Source organism: Spinacia oleracea, chromosome 6 (genome assembly GCF_020520425.1).
Source record: "Spinacia oleracea cultivar Varoflay chromosome 6, BTI_SOV_V1, whole genome shotgun sequence".
Taxonomy (NCBI): domain Eukaryota; kingdom Viridiplantae; phylum Streptophyta; class Magnoliopsida; order Caryophyllales; family Amaranthaceae; genus Spinacia; species Spinacia oleracea.
This window is the reverse complement of record NC_079492.1, coordinates 149,347,510-149,363,281: the sequence shown is the minus strand read 5'-3', so window position 1 is coordinate 149,363,281 and position 15,772 is coordinate 149,347,510. Positions and strand designations below refer to the sequence as shown.

Here is a 15,772-nt window from a genome sequence, read left to right as displayed (position 1 = left end):
CTTACAAAATTTACAAGTAGCGTATTGATTAGGTCAAAATATTACCCTCTGCTTCAAATGCTACTGCCGAACACACCATTGAAATGGGAAAAGTGTATGGAAAAATGGGAAAAGTGTATGGAAAAGTAGTAAAGGTGTATGGAAAAGCGGGAAAAATGTATGGGAAAATTGTATGGAAAAGTGAGAAAAATGTACGTTCAAAAATGAAAAGTGGACAGGAAACGTCATTTATAGAAAAGTGACACTTATTTAGAAACGGAGGGAGTAATAATTAGGGTGATTAATTAAACATTTGACACATAAACATGATTGAAACCGTCGGTTATAGGGCAAAAAATACCAACATATAATCATTATGTCCACAAACAAAAATCAGTGCAACTAATCAAATAATTATATTTGTAAACAGTGACACATTTTTTAATCACATGTTTGATTGACTAATTCAATTCTTCCATTTTTTTTCTTCTATTTTCTTCTTCGTTGACCACTACTTATTTCTATCCACACCGTATTACGGAGTATTTTACTAACATAAAAGTATATACTTTCGATTAAAAATATTTAGAGAATATGTCAATAATCATGCTTATTAGTCGTCTAATCATACTCATCTAATTGCAACTTAAGTATTTAAAAAAAAAAAAAAATAGAATGAATTATGAAAGTTGACATATTAGGTACTAGGATTCGGTATATTATATTTCGAATCATGTTTTATATACAACTACTCAGCATATTGCAACATTCTACAAATACATCAACATTTTAATTAAAAATTAAGCAAAGTTATTATTGATATTTTACGTAGACATCAAAGTGCTGGAGAGTTAGCTTGTGTACTAGAGATATAATAGAGATATTGCAATTTAAGTAGTTATTTAATGAGGGGATTTTAGTCTTTACATAGACACCAAGTTATCTCATATTCCCTTGTAAAATAAACATAGAATAGAGATTAGCAGTCCTAATTATAAGCAATATGGATTAAAAGGTCACAACTTTTCTTTAATCCTTTATTGTCCCAACTTTTATGGCCGAATATCGACTCAAAATGTCCTCATCCCTATTAACTAACTTGTTCAACAGATTAATATAGCCAAATGCAAGTAGACAGAGTATTGAATCTTGAATGGAGAAAAAAAAACAAGGGTGCAAGGCTGGTTTAATTAAAGCATGTTAATCATGTGCGATTAGATTACCGATTTAAGATGATCAATACTCCTAAAACTGGCTCTACTATGAACTAATTAAAAGTTTATAGTTTTAAGTTAACCACATAAACAAGTGGTTGTTGATGTCATTTTCTTCTTTAAATTAGAGGATAAGTTGATTTAATTAGTAAGTTTAAACTCATGTCAACATCAACATTAGTCAGTATTCAAGGTATAATTAGCAAACAAAGACGTATCCATAAATATGATGTGAAAACTGAAGTTAGGAAAAATTGAAAAAAAGTAAATACTCCGTCGTTGTACTAAATTGACCAGTGGATATTTCATGTTTGCATTGTCTACAGAAAAATAGATTCGAAATGTACTTTAAAGTAATTAATTAATTAATTAATTAAAAGATTCTATCTATGGATTGGACATGCAAATTTTGACAGTATAGTACAATTATAGCTGCTCTTACAAAAGTTTTGCATTGTCTACACTCTACTGAGACTACTGAAGTGCCATCTAAGTGATCTTACTACTGTATAAACTATGGAGTAGGTCAAATAATCCAGACAAAATTAAGAATTAGTACTAGTAACAGTTTGACTGATACTCTTGTTAAGACACTAGTTTAATTAACCGTAATTATATGAAATTACTCTGCATGTATTAGTAAAACTTTTAAAAAATGATATTTGAAAAGTATATATTAAGATTAATCCAACAACATATTACACAATAACATTTGATTTTTATAGATTAGTGGAGTAAGAAAGTTTGGTCGAAATTCATGTATAAGTAGTGTAAAAATCAAACTGTTACAATTATTCATGAACAGATGGAGTAGTACGTACTTCGTAACATGTAAAAGTATCAATAGTACTATGTACCCCGTAGATACACTAACTAGATAAGGTTTTGTCTCTAGGTCTTGCTCTAATTCTTCTTGATGTGAGTTGACATAGCTAGTTAAAAAATTAACGAAAATACTCCACACGTTTTGAATTAGGCTTTGTTTGGTAGGGGGTAAAATATTTCCCTGAAAAATGATTTTCCTTTATTTTTAATTTTAAGCTGTTTGGTTTGCAAAGGAGTGTAAAACCATTTTCCTTGGGAGTGAAATTGCTCTCCCAATGATGAAAATCCAATTATCCTGTTTTACTTAATTTTCCTTATCTCTCTTGTACACTCCTCTCACTATCTGCTTATTTTTTCCCTTTCATTTTTCTTTCGTTTCATCATTTTATTTTACATGGAACCAAATAACGGAAAACTAATTTTGGAATTGTGTTATCCATTGTAAATTGTTTTCCATGAAAATCATTTTACACTGAAAATGTTTTACACTCAACCAAACATAGCCTTAATGGTACTCCGTATCTATACATAGTCTATAAAAAGAACAACCATACATGATTAAATGACACGTGTCACCTCCTTCTTTCATCCATGGATTTTTTTGTTAGATGACACGTGTCGCCTCCTTCTTTCATCCATGGATTTTTTATTATTATTATTATTATTTTGTTTTTTTAAAAAAATATTCATGTTGTTGTTTGTTATACGAACCATTTCACAACTTCAACACATCTTTCACTTCATTTTCCTCATCCAACATAGATTCACCATTAAATTCATATTCAACCTTTACTACATCATCTTCCTCTTTAACACTTAATATTAATTCCCCATAATTTATATATTTTTTCAACTAAAAAATTTGATCACCTCTAAATAAATCATATACTCTAACTAAAATCACAAGCGTTCAATAAAATTAACACTTTAATAAATGGTTTAACAAACGCTATATAATTGCCCGTTTTTTAAACGGGCTCCAAAACTAGTTACCTTTTGTTACAAAAGGTAATACCCATACAATTATAAAGAAATTAGGTGTAGAAAGACATTATCACATTAATTTAAGAAAATATATTTAATGTTTACATGCAACCCTTGTACTACATCCTTGAGTGCTTATATTTAAGATACATTATCCTCAAATAAATTAATGTTTCAAAAAATTCCTAATAATGTTTTTATGCTGAAAAGGGAAAGTGGATATGACTATAGGAGGAAGATGCATGTAGAATTGTAGACCATAAGTTTAGGCAAAGAGCATTTAATGAGAGAAAACACACACAAAAGTTAACAACAACTTTGAGATTTGGATGAGTGTGTTAAAATGTTTCTGACCATGGGATGTAAAATGTTGTCGTGAATAATGAAATATGGTTGGAAATTAATTGATATAAAAAGGTATTTTGATTGCGCGATTATTCCGCAAACAAAAGAATACGATTCGTGAAGCATCGTCGTATACGTACGCCTAGCAACAACGGGATTTTGGTTGTCATGCGCTGTATATACGGAGTATCACTGTATTTGTATACCTGTATTGAATTCCTACTTTCTACGGAGTACGTAATACTCGTATTTATGAATTTCATTACTTATACAGAGTAATATATACGAAGGAAAAAAAAATTACGTCTAATATATGCCCACAAAAAGATACGTGTACGATTTCAAGTACGGGTATATACACTACAAGAAATTGTACCATTAACGATGGGAAATCCCGTCGCTAAAGGTCAATAATCGTTGATTAACGACGGGATTTCCTGTCGTGAACCCGTCATAAAAGAGGGTCGTCGTAAATGGAAAATCTCGTCGTTAACTTTTCTCTATCTATTATACTCCCTCCGTATTTATTTAAAAGATACATTTGGCCTGGCACGGGTAATAAGAAGAATAATTAAGTGAAATAAACACTGCAAGAAATTGTACCATTAACGACGGAAAATCCCGTCCCGAAAGGCCAATAATCGTTGATTAACGACGGGGTTTCCTGTCGCGAACCCGTCATAAAAGAGGGTCGTCGTTAATAGAAAATCCCGTCGTTAATCCGTCGTAAAAGACATTTGCGACGGTTGTTCCCGTCTTTGTTTGGTTGTTAGACATGTCGCAAAAAGGCTTTTGCGACTGGATTTTTGATTCGTCGTAATTAGGTTGTCGTTAAAGATACAAATTCTTGTAGTGAAAGTAATAAAACAAGTGAGGTTGGGTAAATATTTTAATAAGTAAAACAAGTGGGAACCATGTCATTTTAAGGGGTGGGGGTGGGGTGTATATAAATTATTTAATTAGATTATGGGGTTTATAAGTTACTAAAAATGGCAAGTGTATCTCTTAAATAAATACGGCCGGAAAAGTCAACTGTATCCCTTAAATAAATACAAAGGGAGTAATAGAAAGTAATGTTCTTTTGAATTCTTACAAAGTTATACTCCCTCCGTTTCTGAATAGTCGCAAAAATATCTTCTTTTGACATATGATCACTAATTCTTTATTGTTCATCTTTCATTTTTACCACACTCTATCTCAAACCTTTGTTTTTTTTTTCTCTCGCACAAAAAAATAAATATATCACCATTAATTCATTCATTTTCATGTAATATACACAAATATTTCTAAACACGCACAAACATATTACGCCTTGTTCTCCTCACTTGGTCTGGTATGATTTATCTATTTTTTGGTACGACTTGTTCTAACCTGGTATGATCTGATTGTTCTCTGTAAGTGCTTTTTACTTTGACTTTTTAGGCTAGTCTAATTTAATAAGCAATAAGTGCAAGGTGAAAAGAACAGAGTCTAATATCACCTATTTTCCCCCAATACGAAATATTTTGTATTCGTATTCGTATTCGTATTCGTATTAATTTGAAAGGAGAACGTACTCCGTAATTGTTGAAAAATAGGAAGAGGGGAGAAAGAGTCAGTTTGCCGCCAGTACAGTGGTCTTCTGCTTCAAAATCGTGAATGTTTGAAGTCAAATTATTGGGATGTTTTTTGCTTTTTTCCTAGCTTGTTTGTTCCCTTTCGCTATTTTATACAACTATCACCTTTATGCATTAATTACGTTCATATTATTAAGACAAAATCATGGTCAATGTCGTTTCCAATGTTGGAGTTTCTTTCACAATCTAAAAGTTGACTAACTCAAAGAGCCGTAACAATATTAACATGTGTACGACATCAACCACAATTAATTTATTGATTAATCACTTTCTCCGTACTAAAGTATGGTAGATATTAGAGAGACACATCTAAATACGAAAAAAGCACGAGGTAGATTCCGACTCCTTCAAAAATCTTATATGGAGTAAATGTTAAAATTACCAAAGATGCACAACTCTCTGGCTCAACAATAACTACTACAGAATGTCAAAAGAAGAAAAAAAACAATAACTACTATAAGGCAATGAGTCATAATATTAGTCATTCACAAACATTTATAGTGAGAGTGAGGGATGGCTTAGTTGGTTAGAGCTTCCATCTCGGTTCTAGGTGATCATGAGATCGATTCTCATTCCCCCTCATGTGGCTCATTTGCACCCAAAAAAAATATTTTATAGTAGAAGCCATTATCCTCCATCGAGGGGTTCAAAAAGCCATCAGACTCAACATCAAGAAACTCTACATCGAAGATGACAACTTACTAGTAATCAATCCAGGTACATGCAGGAATCTGGTCTATTCCGTGAAAGCTCCATAACATCATTGTTGACATCAGACACCTCATTTCTTTCGACTTTTGGAAAATCAAACATGTTTTAAGATAAGCCAACAGAGCAGCATACTAAATTGCCAATATCAAACATCTTACCAATACGCTTATACGCATAATTTTTAATTCTAAAAACCACAACGTAATGTAAGACTTGGATCATGTTTGTACCGTCCAATTCGAAATTTTGGCTCTAACATGACCCACAATCAAAGACAGGAGACATTTGGATGCATTGGTTTAATCTTGTGATAATCATCTTCCTTGATTCTGTTTTGATGTGGGACAATTAGTGCAACTTATACACCGGACAATTATTCTGTTTCTATAAAGTTGCGGCAAATGTGAACAAGTTGGAATAAGTATCGGAGTAAGTATCAAATTGTATATCAAGTAATTGGAATATTAGTTTGTACTTTGTAGACGAAGCCAAAACACAAGGCCAATAATGAAGCTTAAAACATTTGGTCCTATCATTTTAGTTTTTTTTCAATTTCACACAGTTAAGGGTGTGTTCTATTGATTATCACTTATTTTTCTTAAACTTATCTGAATTTATTTGAAATTATTTGAACTTGTCAAAATTTATTTTAGTTATAAGGCCTTGTTCTTCTGAACTTTATTTGGCTGAACTGAACTGAACTGAACTTAATGGAGCTGAACTGAACTGAACTGAACCGAACTTAATGGAGCTGAACTGAACCGAACTGAACCGAACTTAATGGAGCTGAACTGAACTGAACTGCAAAAAAGTCAAAAAGAACAAGGCCTAAATTATATTTGCTCAACCCTTATTTTTCCTGAACTTATCTTATCTGAACTTATTTTTCCTGAAATAAGTGGAAATAAGGTGAATGTGACATAACTTGAACTCTTAATAAGAACAATTTCGATACATGGAACATACAATAAGGGACGAAGGAAATACTTTGTAAGTCCATGGGTACAATGTGAATTCAGTACTCCCTCCGTCCCTAAAAGATTATCCTATATTACTTTTCACTCTTTTAAAAATACAATTTAAAACGTAAATATATCTAATTATGTACGCGTGTAAATTATAAAAATTGATATTTCAAAAATATATATTAAAACGAATCTTAACAATATTCCATGTGACTATATTATTTTCTGATAATAAGAATTCGTGGTAATTTTTTAAAAAATTTGATCCAAAAAGTTACAATGATATAATTTTTTTTTTAAGAGACGGAGAGAGTATAGGATTGCTTTGTGAGATTACTACGTGGATGCCATGACATTTGTGAATAAAGATTTTTATATGATCATGAATAAACATTAGTGCATCTTTTTTTCCAAAACACATCAGCAAATTCAGCTTTGGGTTGTCCTAATAAAGATAAGAAATTAAAAGAAAAGCGTGACACTTTAATTAAACAAATACGGAGATATCCTTTATCCTTGCCTTTTTTTGTGGGGCAGAAAAGTGTTAGTTGTGTGAATTTGAACAAGTGAAGTGAGTGTTACAAACTTGCAATATGCCAATATTGGTGCTTAATAATTTTGCCGAAAATGTAAAGCCGCAAAAACTTAACATGCTCCCACCCACTTTTCCACTATTCCGTATATATATTCGTTTCTAACTCTTCATAAAATAGACATGTGTATAAATTGTACTTCATTTCATAAGCTAACTAGAGTTGTCATGTATGGACTATGAAGTACACATTACAACGCTAGCGAGGAATACAAAATTTTATATAAGACAGTCTTACGTAAAATATCACATTGGTGTCATATAAGTTAATTACTGAAACTAATTTATTAAATACTGAAATCAATTAGTTAAGCAATGAAACTAATTAGTTAAGCACTAGAACTAGTTAGTTAAGCAATGAAACAAATTAGTTAAGCAGTTGAACTAATTAATTAACCAATCAAAGTGGTCTTTCCGATAAGGCGGTCTTACACAAAAGTTGTCGAATGAAGAATGACATAGAGACCATGAGTAATGATTTTCGTTGTATTTACATGTTTTTCACTTATCTTGACTTTTTAAAACGTACGGAAAAATTGTCATATCCATAAAATGAGTTTGGATGAAGTTTGAAGTTTCTCGTTCTACAACAAAAAATGAAACTGAATCCATCATTCATAACAGCATAACATAATCTAGGTAATTAATCCATCTAGATTTTCTTATAACAAAGTAATTTATTGATGAAAAATAACACGATATTTACAAACAAATTTGAATCTAACTAATACGTGAGGAGTAAATTAAATAAAGACTTCAATTTAAACAAAGTTACGATCGTAGTATATATTGAATATTTTTTGTATCGATGTGATTTACAACCTTATTCAGTGAGAGAGTCTTGATCAGTTGTAGGCTTGTAGCTGCGAAAAGACTCATGTAAAAACTCCATACTCCTTATGAATATTGAGTGTTAGATATTTCTATTAAAAATGCGGCAAGACCACAACAACACTACTATGTTACCAAAAAGGAACCTAAATGAAGAACAAAATTATCCTCAAATGAATCTAAATTTGACTATGTTTTGATAGTGATGTAAGTAGGCCTAAATCAAAATTTGACTTGAATCCCAAAAAGGAGTACAATTCCATCACCGTTTGAACTTTGAACGGGTCAAAATCTTGGGTCACAACTTCATTTTTATTCAACTTTCCTATCATTAAATTGGTTGATTATACAAAGTACTAGGATTATTAGTATAATCTTTAATTTCATACTCTGTTGAGATTTTCTTTTCTCATACTATTCCAAGTCTTTTCTTAAAACTTTTTTTTGAAAAAAAAAAAGTTTTAATTAGCTGCATGGAAACTTCCACTAATCCATAATTAAGTCCATAATTTAGAACTAACCCAATTTTTAAAATGTGGTGGGGACAAAAGATGCAATTACATTACGTAAAGTAAAGAGTATCTTAAATCTTAATGTTGAGGTGAATCAATTATACTAGTCTCTACCTACCATGATTATATAATTGTTGACCTTATCTTCTAAGAATAATCCCTTGAGAACTTTGGACCACAGTTGTATACACTCTCCAACCACAACTTATTTCCTTGTGTTATGTCCGTAATACACGTATATATTCCGTATCAAATTAGTTTTTACACTTTTTGTTTTCATGTGTTCAGTTTTTCTGAGCTTTAATGTTGAATTGAACTTGTTGAATTTGAACTGAATTAAACTAAATTGGCGGAATTTTTGTTGAATTAAACTGACTGAATTTGAATTGAATTGAACTTACTGAATTTGAGCTGAATTAAACTAAACTGACGGAATTTGTGCTGAATTAAACTGACTGAATTTGAATTGAACCGAACTAATTGAATTTGAAGTGAACTGAACTGGCTGAGTTTGAACTAAACTTAACATTTTTTGTTTTGAGACAACTGAAATTAATTGAATTGAACTAAACTTAACTTATACAAATTATAAATAGAGATAATGGGATTAAAACTGAGACATATCGTACACATGCCCTGATTCTTAACTACTCCCTCCGTCCCTTAATACTCGCACCGGTTTGACCGGTGCGGAGTTTACTATATTTGAATTGACTTATTAATTTAATGGTGTTGGTTGACAGTGGGGTATTTTTTAATATTGTTAGTGGGAAATGTGTAAGAGGTGGGGGAGTGGTGAGTGGAGGATGTGAACTTTTAAATAATTTTTTGTAAAGAATAGGGGTGTAGGTGGGGTAGTAGGTAAGTGTGAGAAATAATATAATATTAATAAAAATTTCCATTTTAAAAGCGGTGCAAGTATTAAGGGACGATCCGAAAAAAAAAGCGGTGCGAGTATTAAGGGACAGAGGGAGTATTAGACCAAGATCTCGTTAGTTATGTTGATGATGAATTTTTTTTTTTTTTTAAAGGTAAGATGAAGGACCCTACTGCACTGGTACCTCGCACAGGTATTTCCAGCCAGCTTTGCAGGTCAGACTCATTGGAAGTGAGGGGGAATTATAGGGGAAATCCTCACTCCCAAAGGCCCCTAGTGGGGTTTGATCCCATAACCTTGAGGTTATGAGGTCAAACCTTTACCACTAGGCCAAGCCTTGCTTGGTCAAGTTGATGATGAAATGAGAATGGATAAACAATATTGTATTTTTGTAAACAAGTACTTTGTGAGATTCACATTGGATACTCTGCAGGTTTGTGGCTTTTGCCAACAAACACAAAAGATAGAGCTGCCTTTTGTTCATTGTTTATTTTCAGGTAATGTAAGTACATGCAACCTCAACTTCAGGAAGACAACTCCTACTGTGGAACACAGTTGTAGTACTTGTCACACATCGTTTCTGTGTTTTGTGTACCACATTAGCCACTCACATGTAGAGGTTTTCTGAATCTATACTGGATTACTAGGTATATCATTAAAATGGTATATTAGGGGCAACATAGTAATTTTAGTTGATATATTATTAAGGGCTAAATGGTAAGTTCAAGTAATAAGTTGAGTCCGGCCACGAAAAATAACATTTATCTTTGACATGTAAGTATCGATCTATGTTGTTTGGAACCAAATAAAAATAAAATCACGTTATCAAAATAAAATCACATGAGAAAATACAACTATTTTTCTTATACCAAACTATGTGGTTTGTTACTAAATAAAAATGCAGAATATTAATATACCATTTCAATGGTATACCTAGTATAGAATAAGACTTCCTCCTCACATGTAGAGATGATAATCTCGATTATGACACAAACAACAACACGACCAAAACTAACATGACACGAGCACAAAACTATTGAGAGAAAATACGAATACCCCAAGACACGAATCCAATATAAGTAAAGTTTTAATTGCTTGTAGTGAAGACAAAAACTGCACGCCCGAGACTGATTGTTAGATTAATTTTCATATACGCAGTACTCAATATTATGTAATTATCCTATATTTTACATAGTACTTATACGACGAGTAACTTTTATGAACAATGCGAAACATACGCATAAATAAACACGAATACGACCTTACACGATAAGTTTGTCAGCTCTACTCACATACATATTACGTACTCTGTATTTAATACTATGTGCAATACTCGTATTAATATTAGATGGTTTGGGCCAAAACAATAAACAATGGAGTGGAAATTTGGGCCCTTGGTTAATCTTCAATTTGAGGCTCGTATTCTCATCTGGAATGTCAAGTTCTAGCCACATCTTTATCATACGGAGTATAAAGGAAAGTCTGAGGTGGCATAAAAAATGTGAACTACTATTTATACCTTACATTTAATTTATTTTTTTAAATTAAAAACCAACTTTTTATTAATTCTCTTACGGAGTATTACCTTCTTGATTTTATTAACACATGCAACGCGTGCACTATAAAGATGATCGTGGGTCAGGCCGACCCGACACAAAAAAAGCCTGACCCGAGCACCAAAAAAGCACGGTACGACACGAGCACATAGTCGTGGGCTGTGCCTGTTTGGAAAAAGTACGACAAGGCATGACACGACTCGACCCAACACGACAAAGCATGCCAAATTTAGTAAAATCAGACTTAGGCACGATGACCCGACAAGGCACGATGCAGAGTGGACCCGGTTCGAACCCGACCCATTTAGATCACGACCCAAAACCCGAACCGATCTGGCCCATGACCCAAAGCCAACCCGATCAAGCCCATGGCCCAAAGCCAACCCGGTCCGACCCACGACCATCTTTACGTACACATATGACTAATACAAATATAGTTCTTCAGATCATACCATACGAAATCACGAAGTACTTAACTCCGGGGAAAAAAATGCCATGGGAATTTAGTAACGGAAAAATAAATATTTTGTGGATCGGACCAGGACCATAAACGCTTGGAGCCTAGGAGTATTCCTTAAGTCCTTATTATTGTGCATGTCTTAGATAATTTTTGGGTACATCATAATAGACTTTTGGGTGGTGTACATGTGTATAACCAAATACGGCACGGCCATGCCAACCCTAAAGCCCACACAAACATGCTATTTAGGCCCAAGCCAAATACGAAGTATTAGTGTGTGGAAATTATTAGGTGCGCTCGAGTGCACCGTGCACCCAATTATGTCCATAGGTTATCCCTCATACACTTTGTTCTCCTGTGTAAGGGCATGAGAGGGTGCAGCGTGCACCCGGATGCACCTAATATGATATAGTATGAACTATGAAGCATGACACACTGACAGTTAAACACGACACAATGTACAAATTTTGGCACCACAATACACAAAAACCTATCCGAATTTCAATTGCATGATCCATGGGTTAGAACTTCGCGACATGCTAAAGAGTAAAGACCACTGCGTGATCGTGTCGGATTTGTGCCTAGCTAACCTGTTGACATAAAGACTCAACAAGTGACTCGTCCTAACATCCTAAAGCCATATCTAGTCCAAGTGCTCAACCATATCTATGCGTTGCCAAATAGCAAAAACACTATTACAGAAAACATTCAGATGCGATTAGGAAAATTTAGACCAGAACATGAAAACTAGACCAAAGAAGAACAAACAATAGAAAAAGCAGACCAGACCAAACCAAGTAAAAGCATTAAGTATAACTATTTAGGCTTCATTCTCTCGACTTTTTTTTATCTAAACTTATAGTTTCTGAAGTTATCTAAACTTAAAGAAACTTATTTGTTGTGAAAATGTATAAAAAGACTATTTTTCTTCTAAACTTAACTTATCTGAAATTAAATGAATTTATATGAACTTTATTTTGTCATAAGTAAAAATAAGTAACAAAAACAACCCTTTATTTACCCTTCTTACGGGCGGGTTGCGGTTTTTGGTTCGCCCTTGTAAGTTGTAATTAGAGTTGGGGCGGAGTGAATTTCCAATATAAACGAACACAAAAAAAGCAGTTTGGGAACAACATAGAGAAGAAAATGGGGGACTCATTCGCAGAATCAGGACCAGTTTGGAGGAATGAAGAAGACGAAGAAGAAAAATCGAAGAAAATAAGAATTAGAGTGAAGTGGAGTAAAGACGAAGATTTAGATGACCAAGGAGAGGGGAAGAAAAAGGAAGGGGAAGAAGTACACTTCAATGTTGACAATGACATTCCTCTAAGATGGCTAATGATTCGTTACTGTGATACTGTTGGTGCCGATTTTGACCGCACTCGTTTCGAATTTAAGGGTGCTTGTTTGAGAGAAACTGATACTCCTCTCCATCTTTCCATGCTTCCTTCTGAGGTCATTTGTGCTTATACTTTTCACTGTAAGTTTGTTTTTCTCGATTTTGTGTTGTTTATTTTTAGGGTTTGTTGTTAGATTTGTATTGGGGATGTTTTGATTTTGTTTTAGTCGGTTTTTAGGTTTTGTTAGATGATGAAAGTTTGTTATTGAATTTTGGTTGTTTATTTTTAGGGTTTGTTGTATGATTTGAATTGGGATGTTTTGATTTTGTTTTATTGTTTTTCTTAGATGATGGAAGTTTTTTGCTTGAATTTTGGTGTTTATTTTTAGGGTTTGTTGTTTGATTTGAATTGGGATGCTTTGATTTTATTTATGGTGAACAAGGAATGAAGTACAGTAAGGTTTGAGATTAATTTAATTTGATTTAAAAAGGTGCAATTGCCCTGTAACATTGGAACTTGTGATTCTTTACTTAATTGTAGGTTTTATGGACAAGTTCAATTAAATTTATGGGTAATTATGGAGGAAGAATGCCCCATTTTCGATGTACAATAGGAAGCATTGTGGAATTGGAGGATGGAAATGGTTTACAATATGACTATTAGAGAAAAGGGGGAAATCTAGAGGAAAGAGGTGGACTTTGCAAGGAGGAAGTTATGATGTATTACTATTTGATAATAGGTAGATGAAAGGATAATTTTTACTATTTGATGCTACTTTAGCTAGGAGAAAGTGATGATTTTCAATTTTTTCACTCACCACAACATTTGTAAATCTGGTTCTGATGGTAGAAGTGGAAGATTAAACCACTATTGAATATCACTAATTCCTAATCCTAATCAATGTTGCTTGTTCTTCCCTAGTTCCTTCAAATTATCACTAATTGCTTGTTCTTCCCTAATTCCTTCAAATTATCACTAATTACTCTAAAAGAATGTAATATGCCTAGTTATATAACTTGTATACGAAGTACATGGAAAGAGACATGACGATAGGAGCAATCCTGTTTCTCCTCCCCCCCCCCCCCCCCCTTAGTTTTCGGCCCATTTCTCAATTTTCTTCCTATATAGCTCCACTTTTATTCTTAAATCTATCTTTATTGTGCAAGTAATTAATATAGCTAATTTGAGCTCTTGAACCCCAAGTCCCCAATTATATAGTTGTATACGGAATACTTTATTATCAGTCGACATGATTTTACCTATATTTCTTGTCTGTCTGCAATGTTAAGGTCACAATGGTTAATTTTTTACAGATTTATCTCTTTATTAATTACTTTATTACTTTAATTGTTGGTTTAAGTTGTTCGTAGGTCTGTAAATTATGCAACTATATGCATCCGCGTGCACAGAGAGAAAGACACGTTTCTTAGGGTGAGACGTACTGCACCATTACGACCTCAGCTTATTCGTGGTCTCTCTGATGTTGGACTTCTTGAAGAAGGCTCAGTGTGCTTTGTTTTTACTGGAACGAGGTTGAATGATGATTACACTGCAGACGGACTTGATATTGAGGATGGTGACATCATTGATGCCTTCAATTTTGACGAGAGCAGTAAGTTTAACCTTGCTTAATTACCTTATTTTAATCTAATTATGGCACTAAGTATAATATTGTGAAATGAGTTTGGTGCTTGTTACTTTTTTGTTAAGGGGGCTGTTTGAACGTCCAAACTCTCTGAAATTCTTTCCTTTAAAACAATTTTATGTTACACGAACATGTTCTAAACAAATAGCATGAGGCATGACTATAAATTGTCGAGGTTGTGTACAAGGTCTCATGCTTTGGTAGTTGGTACTCTATTGAGCTAATAATTGAACAGTGCTTCTGATACCCTTTCCTGAAAATTAAGTTAATACAATTGCCTGTCATAACCGGGAGGTATAACTAGGTTGATAAATGTTGTTGTAAATTTGTAATTAGGGGTGTGCAAAACTGGTCTGGACCGGAAAAATGGACCGGATTGACCTGGGACCGGACCGGAGATAATCGGTCCGGTCCTAAACTCTTAACACCGGGTTTTGGACCAGACCGGTTTTTAAGTTATTTTTTTTCCTTTATTACGTTGTAAATAATTAAATATTACTAGATTGTAAGATATTTAATTTTAGATTCCAAAAAATGGCCTCAAACAATCAATTTTTTATATAATTTTTTTCTTTACCGTATTTTGTTGAAAAAATAAAAAATACCGGTCCTGTCCGGGTTTTGGATCGATTTTCCGGTCCAGTCTCCAGGTCTTGAATTATTAAAATTCTGGTCTTCAATCCGGTCCTGTCCAGTCGGGGTTCGGACCGATGAACACCCTATTAACATAATCACTCTTGTTTGTTTATCATTATTCTATCAGGTTCTTCCTTGAGCATAATTAAATCACGCATTGCTCTCAAAGTGATAAACGATGAGACTTCCAAGCACCTTATGTTCCAACTCAAACGGAGTACTCATTTGAGTGTGCTGATGAATAAATACCGTAAAATGGAAGGACTTGACGAAAACGCTGCTTTCTTTCACGGTGAGCGCAGACTTATGGGTTCAAAGACAGTGGAGGAGGAGAAGTTAGAGGACGGTGATGAAATTGTTGCCATCTCAGTTGATTATGAACTGTAAATTTGTTGATTTTTAATTTTAATTTTAATTTTTATTACGGAGTAGTTCATATGCATCATGAGCATATTTATGTAGGATAATAGTTGTCTTTTGAGAATTCTGATTAGTAAACGTTCTATAGACCTAATTGCGGTGTGGTTGATTAGTTTAAAGACTCTTAGAGTCTTAGTTGACAACAATTTAATCGAAATGCTTTTAGGTGTGGCTCATTCAACCCCCCTTGTGAACTCCTATTTTCATTTGATGATGTTCATTTCTTCTCAGTAATTTAGATTTAGATTTGGATTTGGATTTGGA

General features: G+C 33.3%; 1 protein-coding gene across 1 annotated transcript; it reads left to right on the top strand.

Annotated features, from left to right (window-relative positions):
- The first annotated feature begins 12,522 nt into the window (after positions 1–12,522).
- Positions 12,523–15,772, top strand: LOC110791611 (uncharacterized). The gene is made up of 3 exons (XM_021996370.2): positions 12,523–12,947; positions 14,168–14,419; positions 15,216–15,772. The coding sequence occupies exons 1-3, from the start codon at positions 12,614–12,616 to the stop codon at positions 15,473–15,475; spliced, it is 846 nt and encodes a 281-aa protein (XP_021852062.1). The 5' UTR covers positions 12,523–12,613; the 3' UTR covers positions 15,476–15,772.

Coding starts and splice junctions, on each gene's coding strand:
- LOC110791611 (XM_021996370.2), top strand. CDS start 12,614: ATGGGGGACTCATTCGCAGAATCAGGACCAGTTTGGAGGAATGAAGAA. Junction 12,948..14,167: donor TTGTGCTTATACTTTTCACT/GTAAGTTTGTTT, acceptor TGTTGGTTTAAG/TTGTTCGTAGGTCTGTAAAT. Junction 14,420..15,215: donor CTTCAATTTTGACGAGAGCA/GTAAGTTTAACC, acceptor TTATTCTATCAG/GTTCTTCCTTGAGCATAATT.